The sequence below is a fragment of the Ochotona curzoniae genome, unplaced genomic scaffold, assembly GCF_017591425.1.
Source record: "Ochotona curzoniae isolate NIBS_2020 unplaced genomic scaffold, NIBS_Ocur_1.0 contig_2599, whole genome shotgun sequence".
In the NCBI taxonomy this organism is placed as follows: Eukaryota; Metazoa; Chordata; class Mammalia; order Lagomorpha; family Ochotonidae; genus Ochotona; species Ochotona curzoniae.
In genome coordinates this window covers 1,595,991-1,612,890 of record NW_024465520.1, presented here as the reverse complement: position 1 = coordinate 1,612,890, position 16,900 = coordinate 1,595,991, and the positions used below count along the sequence as shown (strand labels likewise).

General features: G+C 43.1%; 1 protein-coding gene across 1 annotated transcript in view; it reads left to right on the top strand.

The window, feature by feature from the left end:
• The window catches only part of SLC9A9 (solute carrier family 9 member A9), a 562,224-nt gene that overhangs the window by 447,301 nt on the left and 98,023 nt on the right, over nucleotides 1-16,900 (top strand). Inside the window, exon 14 of the mRNA XM_040974753.1 lies at nucleotides 15,075-15,154. Coding sequence (XP_040830687.1) covers nucleotides 15,075-15,154 — 80 coding nt within the window. The remainder of the gene's footprint in view (nucleotides 1-15,074; nucleotides 15,155-16,900) is intronic.

The window sequence follows — 16,900 nt, the reverse complement described above, 5'->3', positions numbered from 1 at the left end:
CAGAATAAATGTATACAGTAATCTGTGTGCATTGTTAAAGGAATTTCCTTTTCGTGAAGAGTCAAGTAACTACTACTACTAACTTGTAGCTATAACTAACTAGCAATGTCACAATTTCCCTTTTTGCTTTTTTAATACCTTGAAAATGTGAATGATTTTATCATTTACCTGTACCAGGCACAAAAACTTGAGAGTATATCCCAGATGAAGGTATTAAATTTTAAACACATACTCTGAGCAAACGTGCTGCACTGAGAAATGGTGAGTATGGCAGCTGTATTATTATTATTATTATTATTATGTCCCTTAACCTTGAAAAGACAGAACCCACCAATCCTCCCCCTGCCCGCCACAGGCAGTTACCCTTCTCATTGGCAGGTGGATTCCTTGTGCTTGGACCACATCTTGGCAGAGTAGATGAGAATCCCCACAGTACCAAACTTACCTTTTCAAAGAAAATTCTTCCTGCTCAAGAAAGGCTTCCTGTGCTGCTTCTCCCTGCCCCTTCGCCATGTTGTACAATCGACTTAATACTTGTTTAACACTGGCTGTCGCTCTTGCTTGTGTTCCAAGCGCTTTGTATGAATTAGCTAGCAGCATTTCCAAGCTAATCCCAGGGGACTCCTGCTTCTACCTTGCCTCACAAATCCAGGGACCACAGAATCGTGGAATCAGCTTGACCATCAGCCACAGGAGGAAGCAGTAGCATTTGAACTCAGACCCGTTCATTTAAGAGTTTCTACTAGCAACCGGCAAGCATGCATGCACAAAAATCATGACTGGTACCCATCGTCAGGTACAAAGCGAGATGTGAAGAAGAGTCAGCAGTTACCAGTTCACAGTCTCTCTCACGGAGCGTACATATGTAAATGGAGAATTCGCATTTTAAAAACAAAAGAAAGAAACCTCACATCCTCTAAGTGCAGGAAGAAGTAACAGTGCAGCGCAGCTGACAAGCAGAGGAGAACAAAGGGGAAAGACCTGCACTGGCTGATGCAGACACTTCTTCTCTGAAGAAGTGACATTTAACCAAGCGGCTGAGTGAAGCACAGAAGCATGGGAATGGGAATTGGCTGGGGGCCGGTGGGAGAGGGGTGGAAAGAATGGTGCAGGTAAATAGTACAGCGAGGGGCCCGGCGCGGTGGCGCAAGTGGTTAAAGGTCCTCGCCTTGCACGCCCGGGATCCCCTGTGGGCGCCGGTTCTAATCCCGGCAGCCCCGCTTCCCTTCCAGCTCCCTGCTTGTGGCCTGGGAAAGCAGTCGAGGACGGCCCAAGGCTTTGGGACCCTGCACCCGCGTGGGAGACCCGGAAGAGGCTCCTGGCTTCGGATTGGCATAGTATCGGCCCGTTGCGCTCATCGGACGGAAGATCTTCCTCTCTGTCTCTCCTCTCTGTATATCCGCCATTCCAATGAAAAAATAATAAAAATAAATCTTTAAAAAAAAAAAAATAGTACAGCGAGGATGAAGGCCCTGGACTCAGATGGGGGGGGCAGTTGTGCCCAAGAGCAGAAAGGAAGTCAGTGTAGCTGGGGCCGAACAAGGAAGGTGAGAGGGGATGTGGTGGGAGACAGGGCTTGAGATCGGCTCACTGGCCTTGGTGATGCAGTCAGTTTTATTATACATAGGATGGGCACCATTTGCAGTTTAGAGCTTAGAAGTAATAGAATTTATTTAATCCTTTTTTTAAAAAAAAATCACTATTCTCCAAACTTTAATCTGCCAACTGTTACAATGAGGATAATTTTTGTCTTTTCTAACCCAGATTGATCTTTATACACTTTATGTGTGTCTCTGATTTCTCTTACTGTTTAAATCCTGTTTTCATTTACTTTCCATAGTTCCTTCATTGAAATTCTGTTTCTGGCTGTCCTTTATGCTTATGTGTAACCTGAGTGGGTCAGGGCGGGTCACTGCAGCTCAAGAAAGTCGGACCAGAGCAGAGCAAAGTTCTGAGAAGGGCAACTGCAATAACTGAGCAGAAAGAGTGGCTGCCAGAGCAACGGGGATTAAAAGGATTAGGATTTCTGCATCAGAAAGACTAAAACTAAGAACGGATTCAACAAAATGTCTGTCAGATATGAAGGGTGTAGGCAGGGGGAGACGAGACTTGCTTGCCAGTTCTCTTGAAAACCATAACCTGGGCTAACTTTGAAGCCTGGAAGAGACTCCAGGTGAAGAATCAGAGCATTTGTTGGTCTATGCAATTGATTCTCCTTTCTCCCCCTCACCTGGAGTTGCAAGGTCTGGAATATAAGTTGATTTAGTAAAGGAAAAGATTAAACAGCAGATGATGGGGTCGTTAAATAAAATCTATTTTTAGTGTGAATATTTTCAAACATTCCTGATAATGGCTGGGAGAATAGAATAACGAATTTCACATACTACTCTTCAATTTTAGCAATCATCAACATTCCCCTACTTGTTTCATCATTGTTCCTATACTGTTAGGACGGCTCTCTATGCTACATGCCCCAAATATTTTAGAAATAGAATAATAGGCTGGAAAATGTGTTGGAATTAGATGATGTTGTTTTTTAAGTTACACTGTGACTTGAATATACCAGAGAAAAATCTTGTGTTTTCTTTTGATCAACACTGAAAGTTTGGATTATGCTTATTTATAGCTCATACATCCTGAAGTATACCTGGTCCCGATTAACTGCATTGCACTAGAGTCTTGCATTTGTCTTGTCTGCTGTTACCTGCTCTAAAATGCAAGAAGAGTAATGAGGAAGAGCAAGTGGAGGAAGTTGGTAGCTACAATTTAGTGAGCACATGTTATATATGTTACATATAGGATTAAAGTCACCTGAACCTCTGCTAGACCAACCAGCATATAAACCCCATTTTGCAAATGATAAAACTGAAGTTCAAAGAATTAAAAGTAACTTTTCTAAAGCAACAATCCAGCAATGTGTTAAGTTTAAACCAAAGGCCTGCTTGGCCTCCTGGGCTGAAGACCAGACCTGGTAACCAGGTGTGCAGCTAAACTAAGACGCTGGTGATACTGATATGACGTATGAGTCCAGGCTGTTCTACTTCCAATCAGCTCCCTGCTAACACACATGAGAAAGCAGCAGAAGATGGCCCCTGCCGTCCACATAGCAGCCCTGGGTAGAGTTCCAGGCTCCCGATTTCATCCTGGCCCAGTTCTAGCTGTTGAGACTACTTGGGAAATGAAACAGCAAGGAAGATCTCTCTCTCTCCCCTACTCCCCACTCTCTGTAACTCTGCCTTTTAAATGCATACATCTTAAAAAAAAGATAAAAAGTCAAAGCTGTTTCATCTTTACCATCCCTTGTACCACACCCTCCACGGGCAGTTGTCAAGCCTACACACCTTGCCTCCTCTTCCTAGCAAGGCAGCCTGTCAGTTGACATTTGGGTGATCATTTCCCTCATCACTCCTGGCCAACCTACCCTTCTAATTATATTGGAAATATGAAGTGTCTCGTCATTTCAAAGGACTACAGCATGTTCCTCAGCCTTACAGCAGTTGTCTCAATATGGAATCCTTCACACATCCCAGTAAGCTGGCTAGGAAGTCTGGCTGGGCTGGTGTATGTCAGCCTTCACTCAGAGCAGCAGTAGGGTTCTACTGCCTCCTGGTAGGAGGAGGGCTAAATGCATGACTCCGCTTGCTGCTTCCTCCAGGCAGGGATTGAGTTGTCAGCTAACCTAAAGCTCTTGTTCTGGCAGATGTCTTCAGGAAGAACATTCCAGAAATGACCAAGACCTGGAGGCTGAAATACAGCCAATCAGTGTAGAGTAGGCCATGGTCAGAGAAGGCATTCTAGGACATGAATCAGAGATGAAGGCAGGAGCCATATCGTACCAATCAGCTGCTGCCACATCAACGCTGCATAACCAACACAGAGACAGGTGACAGTTAACACGTGCGTCTCACGAGTGTCTGGCGGGCGGCCGTTGCTCTAGGTTGCGCTGTTGGTATGTTAGTAGTCAGCCACACACTGGCCAGATAACTGTTGATGTGGCCCAGGCTTGCTCTCATGGCTGAGAGTGGAAGGTAACTCGCTGATTAGCACAACCTCGCTTGGGATAAAATAAGGTAAAGATTATGTTCTATATGATTCGCCTCTCCTTGAGCAGCTCCCCCCAGCTACCCCAACAATGCCTTTCTCTAGGAAATGACAGGGGCAAGAATGTAAGCAAAAGCATGCAAGGCTACCTGAGGCCCTGGTACTACTGCTGCATTGTGCTGACCAATGAAAGTAGCAAGGCCATTCTAGGAAACAAATATATACATACATAGATACATACATTATACATACATTATACATAGTGTATATAAACAAATCAGTGGTCACTAAAGCTACAAACATGGCAAAAAGCTGTGGATACAGAGGGAGAGAGATGAAAAATTAGTAGCTCGGACACAATTGATCTGCCTTGTAGATCTTTTGGGCCATAGGAAGCAATTTGATCCCTGTAGTAACCTAACATATTTCTTCAGTAAGTGTCAACTACGTCAAGTTGATTTAGGGGTGAACAAGAGTCTAATTACTTTTTCAGTTGCTAATAAAACTTCCTCCGACTGTAATTAGATATTGCATCAAATATTTCAAAGCTTTTTACTGGACATGAAATTCTAGTGAGTTGCTTTTCTGCTCATCAATGCTTTGAAATTTGCATTCTATTGTTAGACCTCTCTTTAATATGCCCTATTGTCCCTTATTTCTTCTAATTTTTTTCTCTTTATCTTTGCTTTCTAGATGTTTGGCTCTTAAGTTTCTGATTGTTTACCTTGGAATTTGCCCTAATTCAGATTCACTAAAGTTTCTTGTAGTACCCCTTTGACAATTTTCATCAGATTTGCGAAATACTCAATTATTGTTTCTTCAAACATCTTCTGTTCTTCATGTTCCTTTCCTCATTTCCTACTATTCAGAAATGAGGGGATCTTCAAAAATTTCACAAAAAAAAATCTCTGTTGTGAAAAAGCGATGCGTGGATTTTGTAAAATTCGCACTCAAATCAACTTTTTGAGTTCAGCTTTTGCGTTACTTTTGAAAGTGTATTCGTGTGTACAAGACAAATTCATGTTTTCTCCTCATATCACATATACACGATTCTTTTCATCTTGTTTCTATGTGGTCTGGAAATAAATAAATTCTTCTGAGTCTCTTTTCAAATTCACTGCTGCATTGCTTACAGTAGCCAGGCTTCCCTTAAGCAAAGATAGTGAAATTTTCACTCTGTAAGCTGCACCTTTTGTATGAGAATTTTCATTTTCCTCTGGTTTTACAGTTCATATTTTACTTCTGATGTTTTCATTTGTGTGTTCATTACCTCCATCTTTATCTTTAATTTCTCTGGCATAGATTTATAGCTCTTTTAAATTCTTTACTTGTTACTTTCAACACCGGAAACATTATCTTTCCTTCTGGGCATGGTGCATGCATTTCTGCTCCTTTCCATGTCTAATAATTTTTATGATGCTGGGCATCCTGACTATTACATTCTGCAGAGTCTGGATTCTTCTATGATGCATTCTGGATTTTATTCAGTCTAGCAGTTAAAATCTCATGAATCTTGATTTCATGCATGCTTTGGCTGATATGTTTGTATTTTGTCCCTAGATTTAGGTCTTGCTCATTATTCTAGAACATCGTCTTTACTTATAAAGCATGTTATTTCCTGAGGTCTCGGCTGAATAGCTGACTTTCAACTTTAGCTAGAACAAACTCCAGGGTTTTCCCGCACTTTTTATCTTCGTCTCGGCAGTGCTCAATCTCATTACAGCCATTTTCTGCAGGTCTTTGTGGACCACACTTTATTCATGCACAGGTTGCCTTTCACCCAAGGACTTGAGACCAATATCCACACAGACTGGTAAGGTGGCTTGTCTCCCTAATTCCTCCCTTTCTGGTATAGTGCCTTAAAAAATCAAGGGAGATGGCCCGGCACAATAGCCTCCTTGCATATGCCAGTAGTCCTTATGTGTGCTGGTTCATGTCCCAGCTGCTTCACGTCCCATCCAGCTTCCTGCTTGTAGCCTAGGAAAGCAGTGGAAGATGGCCCAAAGCCTTGGGGCCCTTCAATCATGTGGGAGACCAAGAAAAAGCTCCTTGCTTCAGATTGGCTCAGCTCCAGCTGTTGTGGCCACTTGGGTAGTGAGCCAACAGATGGAAGATCTTTCTCCCTGCATATCTGCCTTTATAATAAAAATGAAATAAAGTTTTAAAGAAATCCATTCACGGGGGGGGGGGCGGCGGGGGCTGCGTTCTGATCGGAAACAGTTGTAGTCTCCCTTGGCACAAGTGTGGACTGGGATTGGATGCACCGAACCGGGCCAGACCCCAACACCCTCTGGTGTCCTGGAGGACCGGGATAGATGTGCGATGGACTAGGCAAGGTCTCAACCCCCTACTGAGCCATGTGTGAGCAATATGTGGGTATGGACAAACCATGGCTGGGTTGAAACATCCAACAGCAAGTACAAGTTTGGGTTGAACACCAGTCAGGAAAAGCCACTGTTCCTGCTATGACAGGAGGTGGACTGAGTAGGGCAGGCTCATGGACTGGTAAGCGTGAAACCTGGCATTGGGATTGATTCTGATGGAGGAGCCTGGGCAACTCCTCTGGCAGGACACAGACCCGGCAGGTAAGCACAAGAAACATGATAGGAAACAACCCAGAACAGGCCATGGAAAGTTACCCACTGACATACATTTGGCAGGGGCTGGGGGAAGACCAGGCTGAATGTGTCCATGTCATCCACTGGCAAATCCAAGCAGCAGAACAGTGTGTGTCAAGCCAGGTTCGGTAGCAACAAAGACTAGTGCACAATAGGGAATGCCTAGGTGAGGTTGCCTGTACTGGAAGTGACCGCAGCGCCAACCAGCAAGCCTGAGAACAAGGAAGGGAGGGGGCAGAGCCAGCAGGTGAATAAGGGAGGGTTCCTTTGCTGGACAGCTACTGCCGCTGGAGAGCATGACCTGGGATGGGGGAAGACCAGACTAGGCAGAGCTACCACACCTATGTGCCTCATGTGGACTAGATCAGGGAAACACCAGGCTGGGCTGATTATTCCTACTGGTGCAAACAAAATTAGAGTGGGTGAGGGTTGTTTTGGCTTAGCCACAGCATCAGCTGGCAGAAGCTGGCGCTGGGGGCTAGTTCTGTCAAGTCAAACCACAGAACTATCTGGAAAGTGCATAATCTGGCAGTGGGAAAGGCCTGGGAGGGAAATAGTGGGCTCCTCCCTCTTGGGTTACCACTTCCACGGGAGGGCACGAAAACCAGGACAGTGGCTGGGGTGGAATGGGGTGTGGGACAGACTGGATTACTGCTACACACACTGGCAAACCAGGATAGGGTGCGGGTCTGGTGTGGGTTATTGCGGGTTGCTCCAAATAGGCTGCAGCTCCCACTTGTTTATGCGAGGGCCGAGTATGTGCTGGGCAGAACCAGGCTGGACTGCAACACTCATTGGTTCCAGTGGAAGTCAGGACTGAAAACAGAACCAGCCTAGCAATTGCAACCACCAGCTGATGGGGCCATGGACTGTGCTGGGTCCTGTACTTGCTAGCACATACAAGAATCCGGTTTGAGAACACCTCAGACAAAGTTTCTTTGGAGATCTCCCCATCAAAATGCTGGACTCAGAACCCTAACCAAGAAAAGAGAGAAGACAGAACAGGTCAACCAACCATCTCAGCTATATGTTGGCAGCGAAATAGGGGGCAAACAGAGACTCTATGATGGACTATGTCAATCAGTGGATTCTTCAAGGACCTCAAAGTGCTTGGAGTGGCAAGATTGGCAGTGATTCATCAAGATTGGCAGTTGAAATATCAAAACCACTTGAGCAAGAACCTCAGAGCATACCCTACATCCGGGACCTGGGGAGGGTGGGAAATTGGGTGGGTGGGCCTTCTCCCTGAATACACCCCTTTGAACATGAAGGAAACAATATGGAAAAATTAATAGTCTTACCCACTTTCCTGTAGCCCTTGAAACTTTTTACCCTGATTAACTATGTGAAGATTGTCAAAATGTAATAATTTTAAAAAAGATTAAAAAAATATCCATTCACGGGCCAACACAGTGGAATAATAATCTAGTCCTCCACCTGCTGGTGCCAGCATCCCATCTGGGTGTTAGTTTGAGTCCCAGGCTGCTCTGCTTCTGATCCAGCTCCTTGCTCATAGCCTGGAAAAGCAACGGACGATGATTTAAAGCCATGAGACCTTGTACCCATGTAGGAGACTGGGAGGAAGCTTATGGCTTCCAACTTCAGATCAGTTCAGCTCTGACTGTTGTGGCCTCTGAGGAATGAACAAACAGATTGAAGATCTTTCTCTCTGTCTGTCCTTCTCTCTGCAAATCTGTCTTTCCAATCAAATAAATGTTTTTTAAACAATCCATCCACTTCAGTAGCACCGAAACTCACATCTCTTCTGTAGAGCCTCAGATCAGTGAGGTTGCTGTTCTCTGCAGCATTCCAAGTGGGAAGGCATCTTTAGGGAGAAGGTCAAGGGGGAAGCAGACCCATCTCAACTGCTCCCTCCATTAGGGACTGCAGTCCTGAGCTAGTTGTTGCTCAGCGCCTGAATCCTGTCATATGTTTGTTGTAGTCAAGATGTCAGTTAGAAGTACAGCCATCTGAAAGCTTGGCTGGCCTGGAGACTCCACTTCCATGCTGGCAGAAGGCCTCAGTTCCCCGCTAGCTGTTGGCAGACAGACCCAATTTGTCACCACAGGGATCTCTCCACAGAGCTGCGTGAATGTTCTCACAATATGGCTGCCAACTTCCTGCCAAACAGGTGGTCTGAAAGAGAGCAAGATGGAAGCTTTGATGTTGTGTGATCTAGTCTTGGAGATGACATACTATCCTTTCTGCCGTATTCTACTCATTAGAAGGGAATCGCCAAATACAGTTCATACTCAGCCGGAAGGAAATCAGACTCTGTCTCTGCAAAGGAATGCATCAAAGAATTTAGATATACATTTTTAAAACATTTATTGATTTTATTGGAAAGACAGATTTACAGTGAGACAGTGAGAAAGAGCTTCCATCTGCTGCTTCACTCTCTAAATGGTTGCAATGGCCTGAGGTAGACTGATTCAAAACTATGAGCCAAGAATTTCATCTGGATCTCCCATGTGGGTGTGGAAGGCCAAGGAGTTGAATCATCCTCCACTTCTTTCCCAGGTCGTAAGCAGGGAACCAGATGGAAAGTGCAACAGTCAGTACACAAAGGCAGTGCCTATATGGGATGGTGGCACTTGCAGGTGGAGAATTAGCCAGTTGAGCCACTGTGCTGCCCCTAGGTATACATTTTTCAACTACGACAATACTATATTCTCTCCAAACCAAAAATTTCCTTCCTTTCAGATTCGGAGAATTATTTGGAACGGATTTTTTCTTTGTATCTAACAAGGGTGGGGAAGCTTTCTTCTGCCAAGGCTATTTGAATATCTGTAACATCATTCATAGGCCATAGAAAATCAACTTAAAAGTTAGCCTGTTTTAATTTATTGCGTTCTGGGTCCTCCCTGCAATTGCCTGGGCAGGCCAGAACAAATGCTTCCACGGTCCTTTGATGGCCTGAGAGGCCAACATTTCTCACCCTTGAAGCCATGAATACAGCCCATTTAGTGCTGTATTGATGATGTTTAATTGTCTGTTGCTGGTTTTTTTCTCCTAAACATGTACTTTCTGACTGTACATTCCCAAGAACTGCTAACATCCACCTGAGCATGAAGATGCTGAAAATATTTGTGTAAAGTGCTTTCTAAGTGGAGACTAAGAATCACCAATTTATCTTTTGATCTTTTTTAATTCCTATTTGCCCCTCAATTACACCATGATTTCTCTGCAGAAATATTTCTCTTGAGTGGCATGGAATATAACTTTCGCCTTGTTAATTAGGAAATCCAGTCAATGAACTTGAAATTATTCAAGGCATTTCAAATTGGAAGGAGACGGTGGGGTAAAAGTGCTGCTAACAAATTCCATTCGCAGAAACCATGTGTTAAAAGAAAGTGCTTTGGGAGCAAATCTGCAGATTTGTTATGATAATTATTTGTCCTTGTTATCATTCTGCTCCAAGTCCTCCAACATTAATGTTGGAGATGAAATCTGGAGAAATAGCAAAGAAAATCTCTGCGGCACTGAATCCGCTGAATCCCCCCTGAAATCAAGCCCAATCCCTCATGATTATCACAGAGCAGAGTTCATCCAGCTCGCTTAGCAAAGGCTCCGGGCTGGAATATTGACAGAGGCCTGTATTTACTTTTGCCTACTTCTTTTTCATCAAAGTTAATGCCACAAACAATCCCTCTTGCTTCAGTGTCTCGTGTGCACAGACTCCCAGCTTTTTTGTTGTCCTCCGGTTCAAATAAGCCATACACAGAGCATTTTCCTGTTGCTATGGGATGTTAAGCACAGGAGAGTCACACAAGAAAGCTACCTATTTCTGATTATGCTTGCTCACTCCCAACCTCCAATCTAATCTGTTTAAGGAGAAGAGAAGAAAGCTATCAAATGCTTCATCATGTCTAAATATTTCCAGAAATAGGGACTAAGAAAGGAGTTGGGCATGGTACATGTGTCAACCATTTTGCTCCTGCAAAGCATCGAGGCCGATTCAACACACTGCAACCTGCAGGTCTCTGTTGACAGGCAGGGACTTTAAAGCTCAGAGTTGGCAAGAGGGCAATGTGTTATTGTTGTCCGAATTTTGGTGTTCTGGTTCTGGATCCTTTGCTTGTTGTGACATGTGGACCACTTCCCTCTCTCCTCTTTGAGAAATGATCTCAAGAGAGAAGCCATTGTGCTAGTGGTTAAGAAAAACACCAGCAAGTTCCAGACCCTCCTGCTGAAATGTGGATTCACACACCTTGTCCTTGAGGTGCAAGCTGATTTCCACTGCAGAATAATCCAGATAGCTGGTGCTGCCTGCTTTCCTCTGCCCATCTGGACCCTCCCAGGGGCCTGCTGTCTGTGCTTCTTCATCAACTACCTTCCCTGTTGCAGGGTGACTGCTAAGGCCGGCCTTGCTTTGGCACGTTTGTCTTCAACCCCTGGTGCACAAGCAGAGCCTACACTAGGCCAACTCATTTATTTCTACTCATTTATTGATGGCCTTTCATAGCCAGGTTATTAAGTCATCAATAACTTCAAAGAAATAAATGAATGGATCCAGAACTGGGCCAGCAGATATATAAGATATACCTTGGAAATTTTTATCTAGGATCAGCATAAAAGTCAGTGCTGGGTCATCGGTAGAATTTTTCCCTCCAGGGAAAAATGTGTTTCACAAATTTTTTATTCTAATTGGAGCCTAGTTTATTGCTCCACAAAATAGTAAAATGAATAACTTTTCTTAGCTACCCAAGTGCAACAATAATTTTTAGAAGAGTATGTCTCAATATTTTCCCAAATACTACCTTTTGTGTGTTGCTCCTATCAATTGTTTCCTCTATATGTAAGATATATAATATATAAACTATATGTTATACAAGATACATGCTACAATGTATAACTTATATATTATAGTATATATTTATTATATATCTATATGTTTATATTATATATTCATTGTATTAGACTATAGATATATGTAATTTTATATATTATGATTTATAATATATGATTATTTTACATATTATCATGTAAATTTATGTTAAATATATTGTATTAATTATATCCAAAATTACATTTTATATGTAAAATATATATTTGAATAATTATGTGATTTTAATACGATATATCTTATATTACATATTATATCTAGGATACATATGTCTTCTTGGACGCTTTCAGAAATGGAGGCATAAACACTTTGAGGAGTGCTTGCAAGTGCTGGTGCATTGCTCTCCAGGAAGAGGCTGAAAAGGAGAGGGAGAGAGAAAGAAAAGGCAGGGAGGTTCCCCAAGAGGAACTTCTCCAAGACCTTAGGAGTCTTTGACACCAGTGTTTAGGAATCTAGAAATATTCCTGCCTGAGGTTGAGTTTCTGGAGGGTACCTTCAAAGCCCCTGGCAGCTCAGCCAGCTTTGAGGAGCCGATGCATGTTCACTGTAATTGGGGGCCTATGCAGCCACTCCAGCTCAACCTCCATGAGTACTGCCAGGACCCCAGCTTCGTCTTCCTGTTCAGATATCTCTTTGCTTTCATTTGTTTCCAACTTGCTCCTTGGGACTAACCTGATAGAGGAATCCTGGCTGCTGTGAGGCCCCCAGGTGTGCTTAGAAACCTCCACGTGCCCCAGTTGCCTCAGGTATCTATTTTATTCGTAAAGCAGTAATGATATCAGATCATAATCCATCCGTTTGTCCTAAGAATCTCAAAAGTCAATATCAGTAAAGCACTTATAGTAAGTTCCACACTTCCATGGTAAGTATCCAGGAGTGCTAGCCACTATAGTTGTTGTCCTTAATAAAATTAGTATTTTCCATATGATTGGGACCTTAGTGACCAACCAATTCAGTTTCTTAACTCATTTTACAGACAAGGAAGTTGCAGCCCAGTGAAGTCCATTGTAGAATATAGAATGCCTCTGTGTTCCACGTTTTGAAAATTAAGGCAGCTATTGCATAAAGAAGCAACAGCTTTGGAGTCCAACTGTTCCTCGCTGGTCACCTGACCTTGCACTTGCTTTTTCCCTCATCTGTGCCTTGCTAGTCCTCATGCCTTGCTAGCTATCCTGCATCCTACCTTGATGGATTGTTGTGAGAAGTGAAAAATAATGACTGAAAAACTTAATGACTGGACAATGTGCAGTTTGCTGCAGAGCAATAAATGAGCATTCAATAACTGGGGACTGTCGGTGCCAACATCGCTCAGCTGGGCTGCTGCAGGGTGGCTGGCAGGATCCTGGGCCCAGATTGCCAGCGCAGCTCCCACTCTATCTCTCATCCATCCATTAAAAAACAAACAAACATAGGAACATGCTGACACTTCTTTTTGTAAGGTTCAATAATTTACACTGTCATCAGCTACCGAAAGTCACCTATGCCTGTTAATGGATAAGAATCAGTAAGTACTTGTGGGAAGAAGGAAGTCTCCACTGTTTCCTCAAGCTTCTCTTGATTAGTTTCATTTGGCATGCGCAGTTTTGCTCTGCCGCCTCAACCCCAATATGCTGCTGGGGGCTGGAGACTCAGAAGCAGCTGACTGATGTTGTGTGATGATGGAGAAAATATGATGTGCATACCTGACACCTTGCTTGGGTGGAAAGAGTTAAGATGAAAGTGCAGGGAAGGGTGGAAATTGAACCAGACACTCCAGTTCCCTTCAGGGAGAAATACAAATAAATTCTCACTCTACATAACCAAATATTCCACTTCAATTTTATCAGAAGAATGAGATATGTATCTTTTGAAGATTTACAATATTCATTTATACATTAAGAACTCTGACAGAGCCTGCATTTTAGGAAATGTGGTTTACAGCACCAAACTCATCCTTGTCTGAATGATTGGCCAGACTTTCCATCAATATCATGTGAATAAAGGCATTTGTAGGAATACTGTTTGCTAAGCCACACAAGATTTGAAATTCAGCTGTCTTAGAACAAACGCTAAACAGGGCAATGAGAATTTTGAATTTGAATTCCACTGCAAGTCTCTGCTTCAAATAATGGTTTCTAATTTGAGAAGCGGGGTTGTGTAAAAAGAGAGAGGTATCTATTGGTTTACTTCTCAGATTTCTGCAACAGCCAAAGATGGGCCAAGGCCAGGGTCAAGAGCTGGGACTCAATCCAGGTCTGCCACAATACTCAAACCATTACCCCTCTCCTTCAGGTTCTGCATTGAAAGAAAGCTGAAGTGAGGGGTCACTTCCAGGAACTGAACCAGGACACATATAAATTCTTTGCCATGCTTAATCTCCATTCCTGCTTCAACCATTTTAGACAAAGGGTATATGGCTGACCAAAAATGGACTCCATATTACCTCCTGGCAGTCTCATTTCATTTGGGGGAGATGACACTGCACATGCCTATTTCAGAGGGCAGAATACAGCCCTTAATGCTTACCACTGACCAGCCATGGAACTGACTGTGAAAGGATAAGCAAAACGAAATGACAGCAAATCATCCTGAACTCGGTGTAGGGCTGGCTTTGGTGAGTCAGTGGCTCTCTCCATCATCCAGCATGCATCACTTTGGCCTTGGAAAAGCATTTGCATAAATCCTTGATTGCCAAACAGTGGTGAAATTTGGAGGTAGAAACTGTAGCCCCAATGAAACAACAACATCCACATTAAGACACAAATGCCTTTAATCATTGGGGGAAGCAACTGACTGGAATCTTCTTTGCTCAACACGCCAAGTGGGATACACAGAAGTAAAAATGTCATGGAACATTCTTCATACCACCTTGTAAATTTTCTCATCATCTGTCTTGAAAGTTCTCCAAATGTTTCACCTCCCTTCCCTTTTCTCACATTTTTCATCCTCCAAATGCCATCAAATACTTTTTCTTTCTCTTTTGTCTTCAGTCCCTTCTCATCCTCCCTCCCTTTGTAGGCCTCAGAGAGGAGGGGAGGGAGTAGGAAGAGCGACACAGAGCATTGAGTGATTACAGGCTTCCCATCAGGAATGTCTCTTTCAAAACTCTTCAGAGTCAAGGCAGCGAGATTTCAAAGATCAACTCTTGCCTTTGGTAGTGATCTGTCAGGAAGAAAATGAATGAGAATGAATTGAGCAATGGTGAGGCGAGTATCATCCCTTTAATCTTGACCTTTGAGTAATCCATAAATAAATGCCATCCACACTGAACACAGTAAACTATACAAGTCCCACCACAGCACCTTGACAGAAATATCATTTTTATTGATATCCAAAAAGTGGCGTTTCTTAGATGTTTCATAAAATTAGGATTATTAGGAAAAGTAAATGTTGAATTCTGCCAAAAGAAACCCAACTGTGTTGCAAGATCTATGAGCTAATTTGCTTGGCAACTGCTTCCCCACTGAAATGAAAATGCCTATACTTAGAAAGGATGGGTTTTTTTTAAGCATACATTAAATTTGGTATGAAGTATATTTTTATATTAAAATGTATTTATTCAATGCCTTTTTTTTGTGGTCTCTTTCCAGGAAGCAAATAACTTGAATAAAAGCATGACCAAAACAGAGAGCGCGCGGCTGTTCAGGATGTGGCACGGCTTTGACCACAAGTATCCTTTGATAGAACAAGCTCAGGGGTCCTGCAGGGAGCCAAAGGATGGCTCTGAGCACGTAGGCATCAAGGTACTGCTCCCGCTCTTCAAGAGACTCGGCCAGGTAAGGTGCATTCACAGCCAAACCTATCCTAAAGGAATGAGTTCACAAATTAAAGAGTTGTGGAGTCTACACTTAGAAAGTGAAAACCTTCAACTCAAATGTGTTTGATGTCTTCATGTCTACATCTAATCTAATACCCTCTAATGCCAGAGATCAAAACACATAAACTCCTAGAAGAGAACCTATCTTGTTTACCATTATTCCGTGTGTCAAAATCATACTTCTGGTCTGATCTGGTCTGGTTACCCAAACAGACCTGCTTGTTGGAATTTGTTGAGTGCCAAGTCGTCACGGCCTTCAGCCAGGGTCACTTGAACAAAGTTCCTGTGTGTATGCTTCTTCTAGAAAAACCATAGGTGTGCTTTTTTCTTCTTTTTCTATGCTGTAAAAAAATGAAGGGAAGGGAAGGACTCAAAATGAATGGACAGAGCATGGATCTGACTCATTCGAGTATAAAATAGCAGCGTCATTGTTTCCCAGGCAGACTTGAGTTTTATTTGTTTATTTTTTTCTGATGAAGGGCAATTTTATAATTCGAGCAATCAGTGAATCAGTGTAAACATAGCAGCTTCGATCTACCCTACCCTGTGATGGCGAGGACAGAGAAGTCAGGCCTGGAGAGCCGTGGCATTGTGTGCGGCTGTGAGTGATCCATCTCTAATCCCAGGCAAAAGCAGCCAAGAAGAAAGAAAAGACCTGTGCTGTGAATTGAATGGCTTGGGTCTTTGTAGCCGGTTTTCCACAGACACAAATCCCTCCCCTTTCAGGGAAGAAATGTCAGTCATTAGGGGATTTTCAGACCCTGAGCAATGATTAAAGCCGTCACAGATCAGGGGCAGAGGAAGAAGAATTAAGAGCAGGGAAAAGAAATCCAAAGAAGAGGTGTAGAGGAAGAGGTGGAAAGTGGAAAAGAGAGAAGAGGCGGGGAAATTCACAATGAGGAATGAAAGGAAAACAAGTTAGAACAATGACTGGCAGAAGACAGAAATGAAAAAGTGAGTCCGACCGAAGACGAGAATAACAGCAGTAAAACAACATGAACATTGGAAAGCTGGTCTCCCAAGACAGAGCATCCCAGGAACTGCAAATGGTGAAGACAGGCTTCCTGGGGTAGTTTTTCTGTCTGTGGCCGGTTAGGTGTCTTGCTCATTGATGAGTTGTTCGGGATGGTGTAGGTAGGCTGCCATCCCCTTCGAGTCAGTCTGTCTTAGTCATTGACTGAATCTTAGAAGTGTGCATATCACATGAACTACTTCAAGCCTTGTTGGTCTCTAAAGGTGATGGCTGGTTGACGCCCCTGGTTGTGCTGGCTTATGGAGACAGACTTTGCCCCTGCCTTTGTTTCTGAGTATCTCATAACCAAATTGGTATGGAGTTATAAAAATTCTACTAAAATATACATAAGCAAGAAAACGATACATGGGAAATGTGTTAAAAGTTGTTTTTGTTCACGAACACTGCTGTGAGGAAGGCCATACAACGAAGAAAGTGAATAAAGTGGGAAAATTAACTTGAAGATGAGAAAATGAAAGTTGGAGCCCTCTCAAATGTGTTGCTTCAAGTACTGACATGAAATTGAGATGATGTCATAGTTTCTTCTCACTCTTCTCCAAGGATTTATTTCCACATGGTTATGGACA